Source organism: Leucoraja erinacea, chromosome 8 (genome assembly GCF_028641065.1).
Source record: "Leucoraja erinacea ecotype New England chromosome 8, Leri_hhj_1, whole genome shotgun sequence".
In the NCBI taxonomy this organism is placed as follows: Eukaryota; Metazoa; Chordata; class Chondrichthyes; order Rajiformes; family Rajidae; genus Leucoraja; species Leucoraja erinaceus.
Window position 1 is genome coordinate 74,926,222 of NC_073384.1, and position 14,608 is coordinate 74,940,829.

Below are 14,608 nucleotides of genomic sequence, written 5' to 3' on the forward strand. Positions count from 1 at the left end.
GTATGAAAACTTTTGCAAGCCACTGTATATATACACAAACACACAAATACGTACACATAAAAGCAAACAATAATAATGCAATACCTATATGGAAATTTGCCAGTCATTTATCATATTAAACTTTAGTGATATATTTTTATCATTTTATCTCTACCAGGAACTAGATCAAAATGACTAACTTGTCTGCAATCTTTCAAAACCTATGAGGTATTAGTTTAGTTATGAAAAGTAATAACACATCTATTAATAACGTATTTTGAAGGAAGCAGCGTGTACACTTTAAGTGAGCAAATCTGAACCACCTCAGGAGAGTTGCCAGAATGATTTTAGCCTGTGGATGCTAGTGGCATTATTTTGAGGGATCGCATTGGTTGTCATGTACATTATGAAAACAAAGGCTTTAATGTGATTAGCAATGATTTCAATGAGTTTCGCTAAGTCAACATGACTTTGGGATTTATGTCAAGTGTAAAGTTCTTATTAAAAGCATCATTCATTAAAACTTGTTTCAGATAATTGGAGAGTTTGTTGGGGTGGGAGATTGGAACCTTCACGTGGTCCGCCCTGTTTCGACGAATGCAATCAACCTGGCATACACAATCAAATCAGATCAAATAGAACAAGTTGTCCTACAACTTTAGGCTGTGCACGCCATACGCAAGAAGAAGAAGGAGCTTGTTTCTTTTTATCCTTGCCTGGTTTTGGCAGAGAGTTTGTTTCCTTTTGTCCTGGCTCTGAAGAAGGGTCTCGACCCAAAACGTTGCCTATTTCCTTCGCACCATAGATGTTGCCTCACCCGCTGAGTTTCTCCAGCATTTTTGTCTACCTTCGATTTTCCAGCATCTGCTGTTCCTGCTATTATTTTCCAGGTCTCAGGAAGCAACTGGGAAGTGAATGTAATGCTAACTGAACACTAGACTAATAGGCACAACATTCAGTCAGTCCTTAAACATTCAGTCAGTTCAGTTTAGTTTAGTTTATTATCACGTGTACCGAGGTACAGTGAAAAGCTTTTGTTCTGTGCTATCCAGTCAGCAGATAGAAGCAGAAATACATGATTACAATCGAGCCAGTGTATTGATACATGATAAAAGAATAACGTTTAGTGCAAGGTAAAGCCAGCAAATTCCGATCAAAGATCGTCAGAGGATCATCAAAGAGGTAGATAGTAGTTCAGGACTGCTCTCTGGTTGTGGTATGATGATTCAGCTGCCTGATAACAGCTGGGAAGAAACTGTCCATGAATGTGGAGGTTTTCACACTTCTGACAGTCATATGTTAGAGCACTCTGATTGTGGTAAAAAAAGCTGATGCCTGCAATGATTATCAATAAATTAATTCACATTTTTATTGTGCTTTCAGAGGTGTTTCATATAGCTGCTACACAGGTATGGTTCATCAAAGCATGTCATAATTTATTTACAATGTTGTATCTATAAAGCTCTATAATTATAAAACTCTGATCTTGGATGTGGATGTATTTATTCGTGTAGTTGTGTGTTCGTCTGTAATTCACATCTCCTCGAAATTACCACTTGCTGACGGTGACATTTTTACATATTCCAACAGAGATTTCCGCCATGATGTCAAAAATCGCCTCATCTGAAAATTTGATGCATTATTTCTTAAGTTATTTATTAAAATTGTTCACAAATCTGAAACTTTTTGGAAGTTATCGAGCTGATGATGTCACAATGGTTCTGCTCCTGCTGCGGACAGTTTTCAACGCGCTGCGAGTTGATGCGAGTTACGCACCCCCCCTCCCCCCCGACTCGCAGTCATTTGATCGCTGCCCACTCGCGGTCGACTCACCACTCGGCTGGTCACCCGCAGCGCCTCGCCCCACCTGCCTCTGCCTCGCCCCGCCTGCAGCCCAGCCACCCTCCCCTCCGGGCTCTGGATTGAAGCCGCTGAACACGCAGCAATTTAGTTGGGCTTCCAAGAGCTTCCGAGGTCCCCCAAGGTCCCGCGAGGTCCTGAGCGCTCCCGAAGCCCGCCACCCTCTCGCAGTCGGCCCCGCCCGCTCAGTGTCTGCACCGGCCCCAGCCGAGTTCAAGTCCGCTCTCTCACTCTCTCTCCCCCCTCCTCTCACCAAACCCCCTCATTTCCCCCACCCCCCTCTCCTCCCTCCTATCCCCGCTCCTCTCCCCCTCACCCTCTCCCCCTCTCCCCCCTACTCCCCCTTCCCCCCTCTCCCCCCTCCTCCACTCCCCTCTCCCCCCCTACTCCCCCCTCTTCCCCTCACCCTCTCCCCCCTCCTCCCCCCCCCCCCCCCCCCCTCCCCCGGCTCACCCCCCCCCCCCTCCCCCTCCTCCCCCCCCCCTACTCCCCCTTTCCCCCTCTCCCCCTCCTCCGCCTCTCCCCCTCTCCCCCCTACTCCCCCCCCTTCCCCCCTTCCCCCCTCTCTCCCCCCCTACTCCCCCTTTCCCCCTTTCCCCCCCACTCCCCCTGTCCCCCTCGCCACCCCCCCCCTCTCTCCCCCCCCTCTCCCTCCCCCTCCCTCCTCCATGTCCCTCCTCCTCCTCCCCCCCCTTCCCCCCTCTCTCCCCCCCACCCTTCCCTCCCCCTTCTTCCCCATTTCCCTCCCCCCTCTCACTCCCTCTCTCCCCCTCCACCCCCTCTCTATCCCCCCTCTCCACCTCCCACCCTTCACCCCTCTCTCTCCCCCACTCCACTCCCACCCCCCTTCTTCCCCCCTCCCCCTCCCTCCCCTCCCCCTCCCCCTCCTCCCTTCCCCTTCCCCTCCCCTCCCCCTCCCACTCCCCCCCCTATCAAAAACTGCGCGTTGAGGGGACGGGACCCAAGCTGTTATTATTATTTAAAGCTATAATATTGAGTTTGACAACATTCTTTGTAATGAATTTAATCACAAAATTAATAACAAAATACCCCGTTCCTGCTTTCTCCCCATATTCGATGATTCCGTTAGCCCTAAGAGCTGTACCTAACTCTCTTGAAAACACCCAGTGAATTGGTCTTCACTGCCTTCTGTGGCAGAGAATTCCACAGATTCACAACTCTCTGGGTGAAAATGTTTTTCCTCATCTCAGTCCTACATGGCCTACCCATATTCTTAAACTGTGACCCCTGGTTCTGGACTCTCCCCCAACATGGGGAAACATTTTCCTGCATCTCACCCGTTAAGGGATTGCCCTTAATAATTTTATGTCAAATGCATTTTAAATGCCAAATGCACAGAGAAAAAAGTGATCAATGTCGGGAATACAGCTGTGCTAGGACAGGTTTAAGGTGAATAAAACCTCAGCGCCTGATGGGATCTATCCCAGGCTATTGAAAGATGAAGTGAGGAGATTGCAGGGGATTTGATGAAGATTGTTGCATCTTTTCCAGCCCACAGGTGAGGTCCCGGAGGACTGAAGAGTAGCCAATATTGTTTATTTTAAGAAGGGAAATAGAGATAATCCACAAAGAATATTGCAGTGAGCCTCACGTCAGTGGTAGGAAGCTGTTGGATTCTTTGGGATAAGATTTAAACACCTTAGGTAGCAAATGGGCGAATTAGGGGAAGTCAGCATCAAAGATCCTATAGCGGAGCAAGATAGGCCACTCCTGCAAAATGCAATGGAGCGGAACGGGGGGCTTTTTTTCGTCCATTTCAGTAACCCGACCCGACTCGCAGTGTAATCAGCATTGCGGGGGGAACAGTTTGTGTGTGAGGTATAGGGTTAGATTCATTATTCTGTTAGTTCATAATTCTGTTAATTCTTGTTAAAGAATAAAATGTTTATAAATTTTTAATATTTTTTATCATTTCTTTTTAAATGGCTCATGTGCTGTGTTTGAGTTGATTTTGTATTACACTTACACTCTGTAATTCATTCATCTAATCACACTGTTCACAACTGCAGTATTTGGGAAAATAATAGCAATATGAAGCTTCCAGTTGCTCTAGTCCTGGAATGTTCCTTAATGTTTTTGTGTCTATGGAGTTGTATCTCAACAATAAAATGGGTCTGGTCTTCCCAATAGCCAGAGAGTGGAATGAGATCTGTCTGTAATGGTGGGGTTATCTAAATTAAGTATTTCACAAAATTACATTTGTTTTGAGCAAGATTTACAAATGATGTACCTGTATAACTTAAGGATGGTTTTATTCAGCGAGCGTACAACTGATTAGATTGTGCTGGAAAGAACACACATACATGAATGTGATATAGATGTATATAATCATACATTTACATTTCTTCTGATTTTTATATCCAATGATGAACTTTATTTCAAACTAGACAAGGGACAACATTAAATAAAGAAACATTGTAAACCTCCCTGCAACTGCACCCTGGTGTTTTGGCCGTGCTGATCCGGGCCAGACTCCCCGCACGCTGTGGAAGGAACATAGGCATCTTTTCGCTTTTATTGTGATTTATTTTTCTTTTTAACACTGAATATCTGATAGCATATGGCACCAATATTGCACCAACCCACTCAATTTTAAATAATTCAATAGCAAGATCCATAAACAAACAAGGATAACACTTTTCATTTCTGTCATTCATGATAAGATTTTAATGTGAATCTCATAAGGACACATTAGCAGTATATTGCACTAATATTGCACCAACCCACTCAATTTTAAATCATTCATAATAGAAATCCATTAACATGGTTATCACTTTATTTCTGACATGCATAGTAAGATTTACATAATTCACATTATTCTGTGTGCGAGATATACAGGGTTGCAGTGTTCAGCATATCAGCTAACCAGCACAATTCAACGTATGTAACACAATGATAGCCCCACCCCTGCTTACACCAAATAGTAAAACGTCCAACATAGATACAATAATAAATAAATCGCCATTTCTTGAGGTTTCTCGAGGTGAAAAGTACGCTGTCTTTCATTCTTCAGAGCTCTTCTGTGATTTACATCTGGTGTGAATTGAAATTCATTCTCACGAATCTGATGCGCAGCTAAGCAGTAAGAATGGTCGGCCTGTATGTTGTGTGACACTGCCAAGGAAAAAAAAGTTAGAAAGGGGTTAAAAGAGATATACAAATGAAATGGATTTAGCATAGACATGTAAATAAATTAGCACCTGCTGGTAATTCTCATTTGAAATTAATGTGATGCAACAATTTCATGCTACAAAAATTGAAAGTAAAATAATGATCTTGCGTGAAACTGTCTCCCAGGCCACGTTGCTCACTGCGGCTGTCCGCTGCTCCAGTCCCAGTCATGGTCCCACTTTGACCGCTCCTCTCTCACCACGGCTGATGGTGGTCGCACGCCGCCGAGACACAAGATTGGCGAGCGGCGTTCCGGCGTTTTCTCTGGAATGTTCTCGAACATCTCACACATGAAAATATAAGTGTCATACAGGCTATTACATATTGTGCCACTAACAATTGTATCAGTTTGCTACAGCATTGTAATTTAGCAAAAGTGAGAAAATAAATTTTAATTAAAAAATTCTTGCCTCTTTGCTGCTTTGAAGGCTTCGGTGACGATGGAAGATTCTCATTATTCCTCTCAAGTATCCTGTGTTGGGTAGACAGATGTTTTGGCGGGTTAGCGATGTCAAAGAGCGTTGGAACTGCATTACAATTTAGCCTTTTCTTGGTCTGCTTGTTGGAAAACTGGCTAAGTTGGAAATGCTCAGAACAAAGACGGCAGTTATGTGACAAATACGCCGCAGTTCGATGTAGGAGATCATGTCGACCCACAGTATTCTGGACCCACTGTCGACATCTGAAATTACAGAAAATATCATGCAGTCAATATGTTCTTATTCTGCATTAAATAACAGTGAGGTAGAAAGAAAATGTTCTTGAGGAGAAGATTTTCACAAGGATGTTGCCATGAGGACTCGACTATCTGAGCTCAATGATCTAACTACAGTGAGAGATTGAACAGGCAAAATAAAATTTTCAATATGCCACAGAAGTAATAAATGTTTTCTTACCTTTCCTCCTTAATGGGGAACCTGAAGAAAGACAAGTCGGGTGGCCTACATTGCCGATTGGAACAATTTGCAGCAGAGCAGAATGCAACACTAGTAGACGTGGACGCCATGGACAAAGCAAAGATACGAGTGCGGAGGTGGAAGCAAAGATCTTATCGTTGGGCAGAAGCAAGATGGCGGAAGCTGGTTACGGGAATGGGGCCTTAAATTACCCATGAATCTGCCCATGACCATACTACATGTTTTTTGCTGGAATGGTCCATCTTGCTCCGCTATAGGATCTTTGGTCAGCATGGCTTACATCATCAGTTTGAAGAAGGGATTTGACCCATATGTCACCCATTCCTTCACTCCAGAGATGCTGCCTGTCCCGCTGAGTTACTCCAGCATTTTGTGTCTGTCTTCGGTGTAAACCAGCATCTGCAGTTACTTCCCACACCAGAAGATTAAGATGCAGGGGATCCACAGTGACCTTGTCATTTGGATTCAGATCAAACTTCTTTCAGAGGAATTATAGAGGAAGGGTGTAAGAAGGAACTGCAGACGCTGGTTTAAACCGACAATAGACACAAAATGCTGGAGTAACTCAGCTGGACGGGCAGCATCTCTGGAGGGAAGGAATGGTGACGTTTCGGGACATTATGAGAAAGGTTGAACAAGTTAGGGCTTTATTCTTTGGAGCGCAGAAGGTTAAGGGGGGACTTGATAGAGGTCTTTAAAATGATGAGAGGGATAGACAGAGTTGACGTGGATAAGCTTTTCCCACTGAGAGTAGGGAAGATTCAAACAAGGGGACATGACTTGAGAATTAAGGGACAGAAGTTTAGGTGTAACATGAGGGGGAACTTCTTTACTCAGAGAGTGGTAGCTGTGTGGAATGAGCTTCCAGTGAAGGTGGTGGAGGCAGGTTCGTTTTTATCATTTAAAAATAAATTGGATAGTTATATGGACGGGAAAGGAATGGAGGGTTATGGTCTGAACACAGGTGTATGGGACTAGGGGAGAATACGTGTTCGGCACGGACTAGAAGGGTCGAGATTGCCTGTTTCCGTGCTGTAATTGTTATATGGTTATATGGAAACGGGTCTGAAGATAAATAGGAGAGAAAGTGCACAGGCTAGCGTTAGACACTAACAAGCCAGCTGAGGCGAACGAGTGTGTCTGCTCAATAGAGCAGGCGTAAATCTAAATAGCCCACAGGAAAGCAATTTTAATGAAGCAGTAGTGCATTGCCGCCTAAATGATCAATGCAGCCCAACGCTGCCTCGAGGCCAGGCTAGTGAAATACGGTTTCTATTGCATGCGTATTGCTTTTGCACCATCGTAAAGTCGAAATATCGTAAGTCGAAGCATCGTAAGTCGAGGGGCATCTGTACTCTGTAATCATGCTTACAGGCAAATCCTAGACCTGATACAACAGCGTGCGTGCGTGTGCGTTATATATGCTGTTGACGTCACGCACGAGTGCTTCACCTGCCATCCAATAACAGGCCCCCTTATGCTCAGCAGTTGTACATAGTGTTGCGAACTCTCCCTATATGGTTGGTAACCCTACAAGCACATGTAATGAATACAGCAAAATGCAGATTCAGGTGCTTCTTGGATTCATACTGTGATTAATAACTGTGTGAGACGCCAGCTTTCATTTTGATTCTTCTTCGGTGTTTCACATGTTTTCATTTATCGGTTTGGTTATTTCATTTTGTCCCTGGTAACTATTTCACATACTATTTTGTTTCTTTGTCTCTGCTGTTTTTCGATGTTTGCCCTGGGGAAAGTTTCTAGAAATTGAAAGAGAGAGAGAGAGAGGGAGAGAGAATGAGAGGGGAGAGGAATTCACACAGGGAAACAGAAACACTGAGAGGTAGAGAGAGCTGTGGAAAGAGAGAGAAAATGAGGAGGGGAGATCTTACGGGGAAACAGAAACAATGCGAGGTAGAGAGAGACAGAGAAAATCCGGTGAAAATCTGAACCCCTCCTGAATAGATGGCCAATCCTGAGTCAATTTGCATTTTCAATACAAGGAACACAGATATTTATTTGTCTTTTAGTCTCCAGTGCTAAAAGCGTGAATGTAACTTGTCAGTTGTACTCACATCTGACCCTTTGGCAACCAGTAACCGATTCAAGTGCATGTGCAAACTTGGTATGTAGACACAAAATGCTGGTGTAACTCAGCGGGACAGGCAGCATCTGATTGATATGTTGTGTCAGGCAAGGGATAATGATCAACATTGGGTTAATGGGGGGAAGTGCAGAATGATCACCTCATATAATAGTAAAACAAACTTGAGGGACTATTTTCTTTCTTATCTCCGGGCGATGTTGCTGTATTTTCTAATCAAAATACAGCATTAGCTCGGGCGAAGTTCGCATGTCTGGTCCCTTAATAATTTACAGAACAAATGGCAAATAAGGTTAGAATCAATTAATTTAACAAATAATGCCTTCACACTAAATGTTGTCTCAGCTCATACATATTCCTGTTGCAATTTGTTCTTTGCTCTAAAATGAGGTGCACTATAAATAAAACAAGATTTGGAATAAAGGTTTAGTTTGTACGAAGATTGTTTAATTACAGAATTAGATTTTGCTTTCACTGGCTGGGTGTAACATCTCATATTGCTTAACCTACACCTATGCTTCAAGGATTTTTAACAAGGTAACCAACATGAAAGCAGATAAAAGACATTTCGGAAATATGAACTCTTTCAGATTCCTGTACATAATCTTGTAGCTACCCCTGCACCTAAATCTTCAAAGGTTGATTGGATTTACAAAATCACTTTTAATTGTAATTTGAAAAGTCTTGTCCAATTGGTATGCCATGGGGAAAACAACAACAACAAAACAAGCTGCATTTGGTGCAGTCGTGAGAGAGATCTTGGCTAATGTAATTTTGATTTTCATCAAAAGCTGATGTGCGGCATTTGATTTTTTATCAATTTTATATTTGCCCATTTATGGGCCTGTGGTTTGGATCTGGAACTTAATGAATGGGCCGATACTATGAACATGTTATAGTGTATGGCCAGCAGCTTTGAAAATGCAGTCACACGTAAGTTATTTTATGTACACAATGGAAATGGTAAAATCAAATACTTTGTGTAGCAACCTGGCTACAGCTTCAAAATGTTTTTAGGAGCAGGTGAATTTTATGAACGAATATTCCTGACCTAAGTTCCGGATTTCAAATTGGAAATAGAGGTCAAATAGTTTCATTTAGGGTACCACTCAATAAAAGGGACATAAACATACATTGCAGTGATTAATGTTTTAGCTTTGGCCAGGTAGTTCAGTGGCAAATAAAAACAGAGAATGCATTTTTAAGTGCAATGCCATTGTTGGTGACATTGTCTTTGATGTCAAATGGTGAAGTGTTTTACCATGAAACAAATTTCAATATTGCACGTTCAATGTTTGCATTTGAGCTGTTCTTTCCCAAAGATTCTCCTGACGTAAGTGAGAAGATGGGTGTAACTAATTATGTAAGTTTAATCACCACGCCCACTAGGATATATAAGTTACATGCAGTGCACCTACTGATCACTCTAACTGAACAGACTTGTAAATAAGTAACTTGTCCATTCACTCCTTGAACAAAATGGAAAATATGGACGCAGACTTTTATGAATCGAAAAAACGACGTCGGAACAGGTAAACCTCTTCATGTGTGGTTTTGGCAATTTTTATATTAATTTATGTACTTCGGATATAATACACAACTGAAATAAATAATTCTTGTAAAATACACGAAATGTGAATATGCTAAGCTTGATATTAGATAATTAATATTAGATTTGGAACATCAAAGCTAGTTTTGGTAAATACTGTGCATTTACCTAAGTGCAGTTTTATGATTGAAATAACATATTTAGTGTCCTATTGAATACTAGCTTTGAAGAATGCATAATGGATGAATAGACAGAGATACGGTTACTGTCACAGAATGTATGTTTGCAAAAATGCTATTACATTTGAAATGTTTTTCTAAAAATAGAAAATTTAACAAACCTTAATCTTAAACAAATCTTAAAATGTGCAATGATAATCTATCTTCAAAATCCAATATTTTGTTTTTTAATTTTTAGTTTCCGAAAAACATGGGATCCTTTTATGTTAAAAACAATCAACAATGAGGAAGAAATTACGGGGAAATCGGTTCAGTTTCTTCAGTACATAATCTGCTTTTTATTTGGTGTTGCTGTACTGGGGTTTGCTTTTCTCAGCAAGGTCAGTAAAGTCTATCTGGATACAAATTCTGTTCCAGTATATAGTCCATTTTTGGACATAAATATGTAATTATGGTATAAAGAATGGCTTGCATTGACATGATAAGATTCAAGACATTACATCTCATGTTGTACTGAGATTTAGTTTGAAATATATTTAAAAAAATTAAATAAATAGTCACATTACCTTTTTTTTGTCGATTGTTAACTGTTTGCCAGGACACTGGGAAAAAAATCTGCTTTTCTTTGAATAGTGGGAAAGTCTATTCTTTATCGCTGAGATCAATCTAATATCTCATCTTAAAGGAATGCAACCTCACGTGTAGTGCAGCATCAGTATTGGGCTGTTTAAGCAATTACTTGGTATTCAATTCTCTTGAGTTGGGATAAGAGCCACCACCTAATGATTCAGGTTATGGTTATTACAAAGTGAGCCCCGGGAGATGCACAAACACACAACAGAATCGATAAACTCATACAGGCAGAATGGACATTTGAAATATTTTCTGGAATGGTGGGTATTGTATAAGTTCTTGTTGGATCATTTGTTGTTCTTCTTGCGTTCGAGGCAGCAGAGGTAATGTAACACCCTCCAGGTGCTGTAGCCAGTTCAATGTGCTGTTGTCGAGGGCCGTGAGGTCTACCCCTCCACCAGGGGGCGGAGGACAGCACAGTTGAACATGACGCGCTGCGCTGTTTGCTCTATCTAACTCTCTCTTAAATCCATCCAGTGACTTGGCCTCCACTGCCCTCTGTGGCAGGGAATTCCATAAATTCACAACTCTCTGGGTGAAAAAGTTTTTTCTCACCTCAGTCTTAAATGACCTCCCCTTTATTCTAACACTGTGTGGCCCCTGGGTCTGGACTCGCCCAACAATGGGAACATTTTTCCTGCATCTAGCTTGTCCACTCATTTTATAATTTTATATGTTTCTATTAGATCTAACCCCTCATCCTTCTAAACTCCAGTGAATACAAGCCTAGTCTTTTCAATCTTTCCTCATATGACAGTCCCGCCATCCCAGGGATCAATCTCGTGAACCTACGCTGCACTGCCTCAATCACAAGGATGTCCTTCCACAAATTAGGAGACCAAAACTGTATACAATACTCACCAGAGCCCTCTACAACTGCAGAAGGGGTCGGCCGATTCAACTACAAACGGCGTTGAACCGGCCGACCCCTGTACGGAGCCGGTTCAGGGCGACCCACTCTTTGAGGGGCAGGTCCGAGCCAGGTGGGGCTGTGGTGTTCAGTGCAACAGTGAATTGAGGAGGTGGTGAAGTCTGTTCCCAGCTGGTTCCCCATACTCCCTTTGTTGTCCTGCTGAGTCACTCCAGCACTTTGTGTCTTACTTTGTTATACTCATCCTTTGGTATACTGGAATTGAACGCTAAACCTTTGATTTGCTTGAACGGGGACTGGCTGGAAAGGAAAGGAATCCAGGAAACAATGTTTTACAATAATAATCTTTAACAATAAACCTTAACATCTCCTCATATTCCACTTGGGGAGCTTACAGTCTAAGGGTATGATCATTGAATCCTCCAATTTTGGGCAACTACAAACCCACCCTTTTTTCCCCCAACTCTCTCCCCTTTCCTTCCCCACTCCCTCCCCTGTGCCCCATCTGGACTTACACCTATTTCTCCACTCCCTGTGACATTCCTTCCTTCCTTCCTTCCTTCCTTCCTTCCTTCCTTCCCCTTCCTTCCTCTCTCTTCCTTCTTTCCTTTCCCCTTCCTCCCTCCCCTCCTCCCCCCTCCTTGCCCCCCTCCTCCTCCCTGGACCCTTACTCCCTCCTCCTCCCTTCCCTCCCTCCCTCCCTCCCTCCCTCCCTCCCTCCCATTCCACCTTCCTTCCTTCCTTCCTTCCTTCCTTCCTTCCTTCCTTCCTTCCTTCCTTCTTCACAATTCCTTCAACCTCTTCAATCCTTTTCCTTCTCATACCTTCTACTTCTTTTTCATCTCTGGCATTTGTGTCCATACCTTCTACCTTTTTATCTCCATTTGTCCAATCATCACCCCCCCCCCCCCCCCCCCCCCCCCACTCCTCTCCTGCATCTACCTATTACTTGATTACTTGCCAGACTTTACCCTGCTTCTCCACCTCCAGCTTTCTCTTCCACACCCACCACCCCCACAATCTGCCTGAAGAAGGGTCCCAACCTGGAAAGTCACCTATCCATGTTCTCCAGAGATGATGCCTTGTTTTGTAAACCAGCATCTGTTCTTCCTTGTTTCTGAACATTATTTGTTATTGCTTCGCACCAATAACTGCACGATGGGTTTGCGATGCAGTGATGTATTTTTTTCACACAAATGAGCTAAGTGAGAAATGTTGCTCATTATGGTCTCAGCAGAAGAGAAACTGGAATTCACTCTGTCACCATGAACCTTAAATATTAAAGTCATATTGTTTTTGATGTTACATTTTACCTTCTGCCAGCCATACTTACACTGAAAAATATTACATTTTGCTTTGCAGTCTAGTCTTCTTTTATTGATCAGCATTTCAAGTGCTAATTCGCCCTTTGAAAACAAACCTTTTACTCATCTTATCTTGGCCTGTGTATTAGTGGTGCCGAATGTTTTAGCATTTACAAAAGCATTGTGGAAAACATCATTTAGATCATCCTCTAGTCCACCAAAAGGTGTTCTAGCCATGGTAAGTTGAGCTGCCTTTATTTTAGTATTCACATTTTAAAACACATCAATGGAGGTTTAGTAAAATGAATTGTTACTTTTCAAAGTCATACTGTCAGCAGATAATCAATAGATACATTGGCTTTAGAAACTGAAATCATATTCTCATGGATGACAATGTAAATATCTCATTAATTAAAAGTAAGGTGGGTAAGAACTCTGTGGAAAGACCTTCCCAATAAAACATTTAACACCAGCCTTCAATCACATTTAAAGTTTAAGTTATTCTAAATTATACTGTACTTTTAAAAAAGTATAAATTGTACAATTTTTTATGCATTTGTTGATATGCTGTTAATGACTTGACAAAAATAAATGAGTGAAAATGTTAAATCCTAGCACATTTACTTTCCCTGAATCTATTCTGAAGGAGACATATTAGTTTTCAGTGCACTGGTTTTATTTAATTATCTATGTTCTTGAAAGGGTTATCAACTCTGGAAGTGTTTACAGTTAACCTTTTTAAGTAATCTCGCAAATGGACGTAAAAAGTAAAAAAGAGAAAAATATCAATATTTAAACCATATTAAATATCATTGAGTCAGGGCAGCACAGTGGCTCAGCTGGTAGAGCTGCTGCCTCACAGTACTGGAGACCCAGGTTCGATCCTGACCTGGGGTTCTGTCTGTGTGGAGTTGACAGTGTGGGCTTCCTCCGGGTGCTCTGGTTTCTTCCCACATCCCAAAGACATATAGGTTTGTTGGTTAATTGTTGGTTAATTGGCCTCTGTAAATTGTTCTTAGTCTGTGTGGAGTGGATGGGGAAGTGGTTAACATAGAACGAATGTGAACAGGTGATCGATGATGGTCGGTGTGGACTCTGTGGCCAAAGAGCCTGTTTCCGCACTGTATCTTTGACATCAGAAGCTCAACTAAACGATATTAGTTTGAGTCGGTGATCTCACCAATATGCAGGAACCTCAGTGTGTTGGAAAAGTGGATCTGAGAGAAGTTCTCCCTCAATAGGAAAATCCAGAAATAGCCAGTGCAGTTTCAGGTTAAGAGGTTAGCGACAATTTTGAGATAAGGAGGAATCATCATATTCTCTATTCCAGACAGTTGTGGATGGTGAGCCATCAAATATTTGCAAGGTTCAGATAGCCTTTTAAACATAGATTCAATCATGGGGATTTAGCAGGAAAATAGAGCTGAGTGATGATGAGATTACTAATTACCTGCTTGAATCATGGAACAAGGTTAAGAGGCCACAAGGCCGAGACCTGCTCCTGGTGTTCACATTTTGAACAATGTCCAAGTCTTTGTTTGTATCTCGCGAATCTGCCAAAGGCAGCTGCACATTTCATCATATGGGAAGAAAGTCATCGTTTATGTAATCTGCAAATTACATCATTACATGAAGAAAATTATATAATCTAACTTTAAGTGGATCGGAAGTGTAATGACAAAAATAAAACATTATCAAATGGAATAGAGTTTATACAAGCAAAGTGTGAAATTAGGATCAATTGGAATCTTTCTATAGAATGAAATTTTATGTTTATATATTTTAATCAATGAATACTCTAGGGTTAATAATGCTTTTCTCATTCTTGGAGGACTCGTGTTAGTGACAGTTTTAAATGTGCAAGATGACTTCATTTGGATTTAACCATATAACCATATAACAATTACAGCACGGAAACAGGCCATCTCGGCCCTACAAGTCCGTGCCGAACAACTTTTTTCCCCTTAGTCCCACCTGCCTGCACTCATACCATAACCCTCCATTCCTTTCTCATCCATAT

The 14,608-nt window shown here is 41.9% G+C and overlaps 1 protein-coding gene across 1 annotated transcript in view; it reads left to right on the forward strand.

Annotated features, from left to right (window-relative positions):
* The first annotated feature begins 8,159 nt into the window (after window positions 1-8,159).
* LOC129699859 (chitin synthase chs-2-like) overlaps window positions 8,160-14,608 on the forward strand; it is a 31,736-nt gene continuing 25,287 nt past the window's right edge. Inside the window, exons 1-3 of the mRNA XM_055639997.1 lie at window positions 8,160-9,584; window positions 10,019-10,160; window positions 12,647-12,826. Of these exons, the coding sequence (XP_055495972.1) occupies window positions 9,532-9,584; window positions 10,019-10,160; window positions 12,647-12,826 (375 nt within the window). The 5' untranslated portion in view covers window positions 8,160-9,531. The remainder of the gene's footprint in view (window positions 9,585-10,018; window positions 10,161-12,646; window positions 12,827-14,608) is intronic.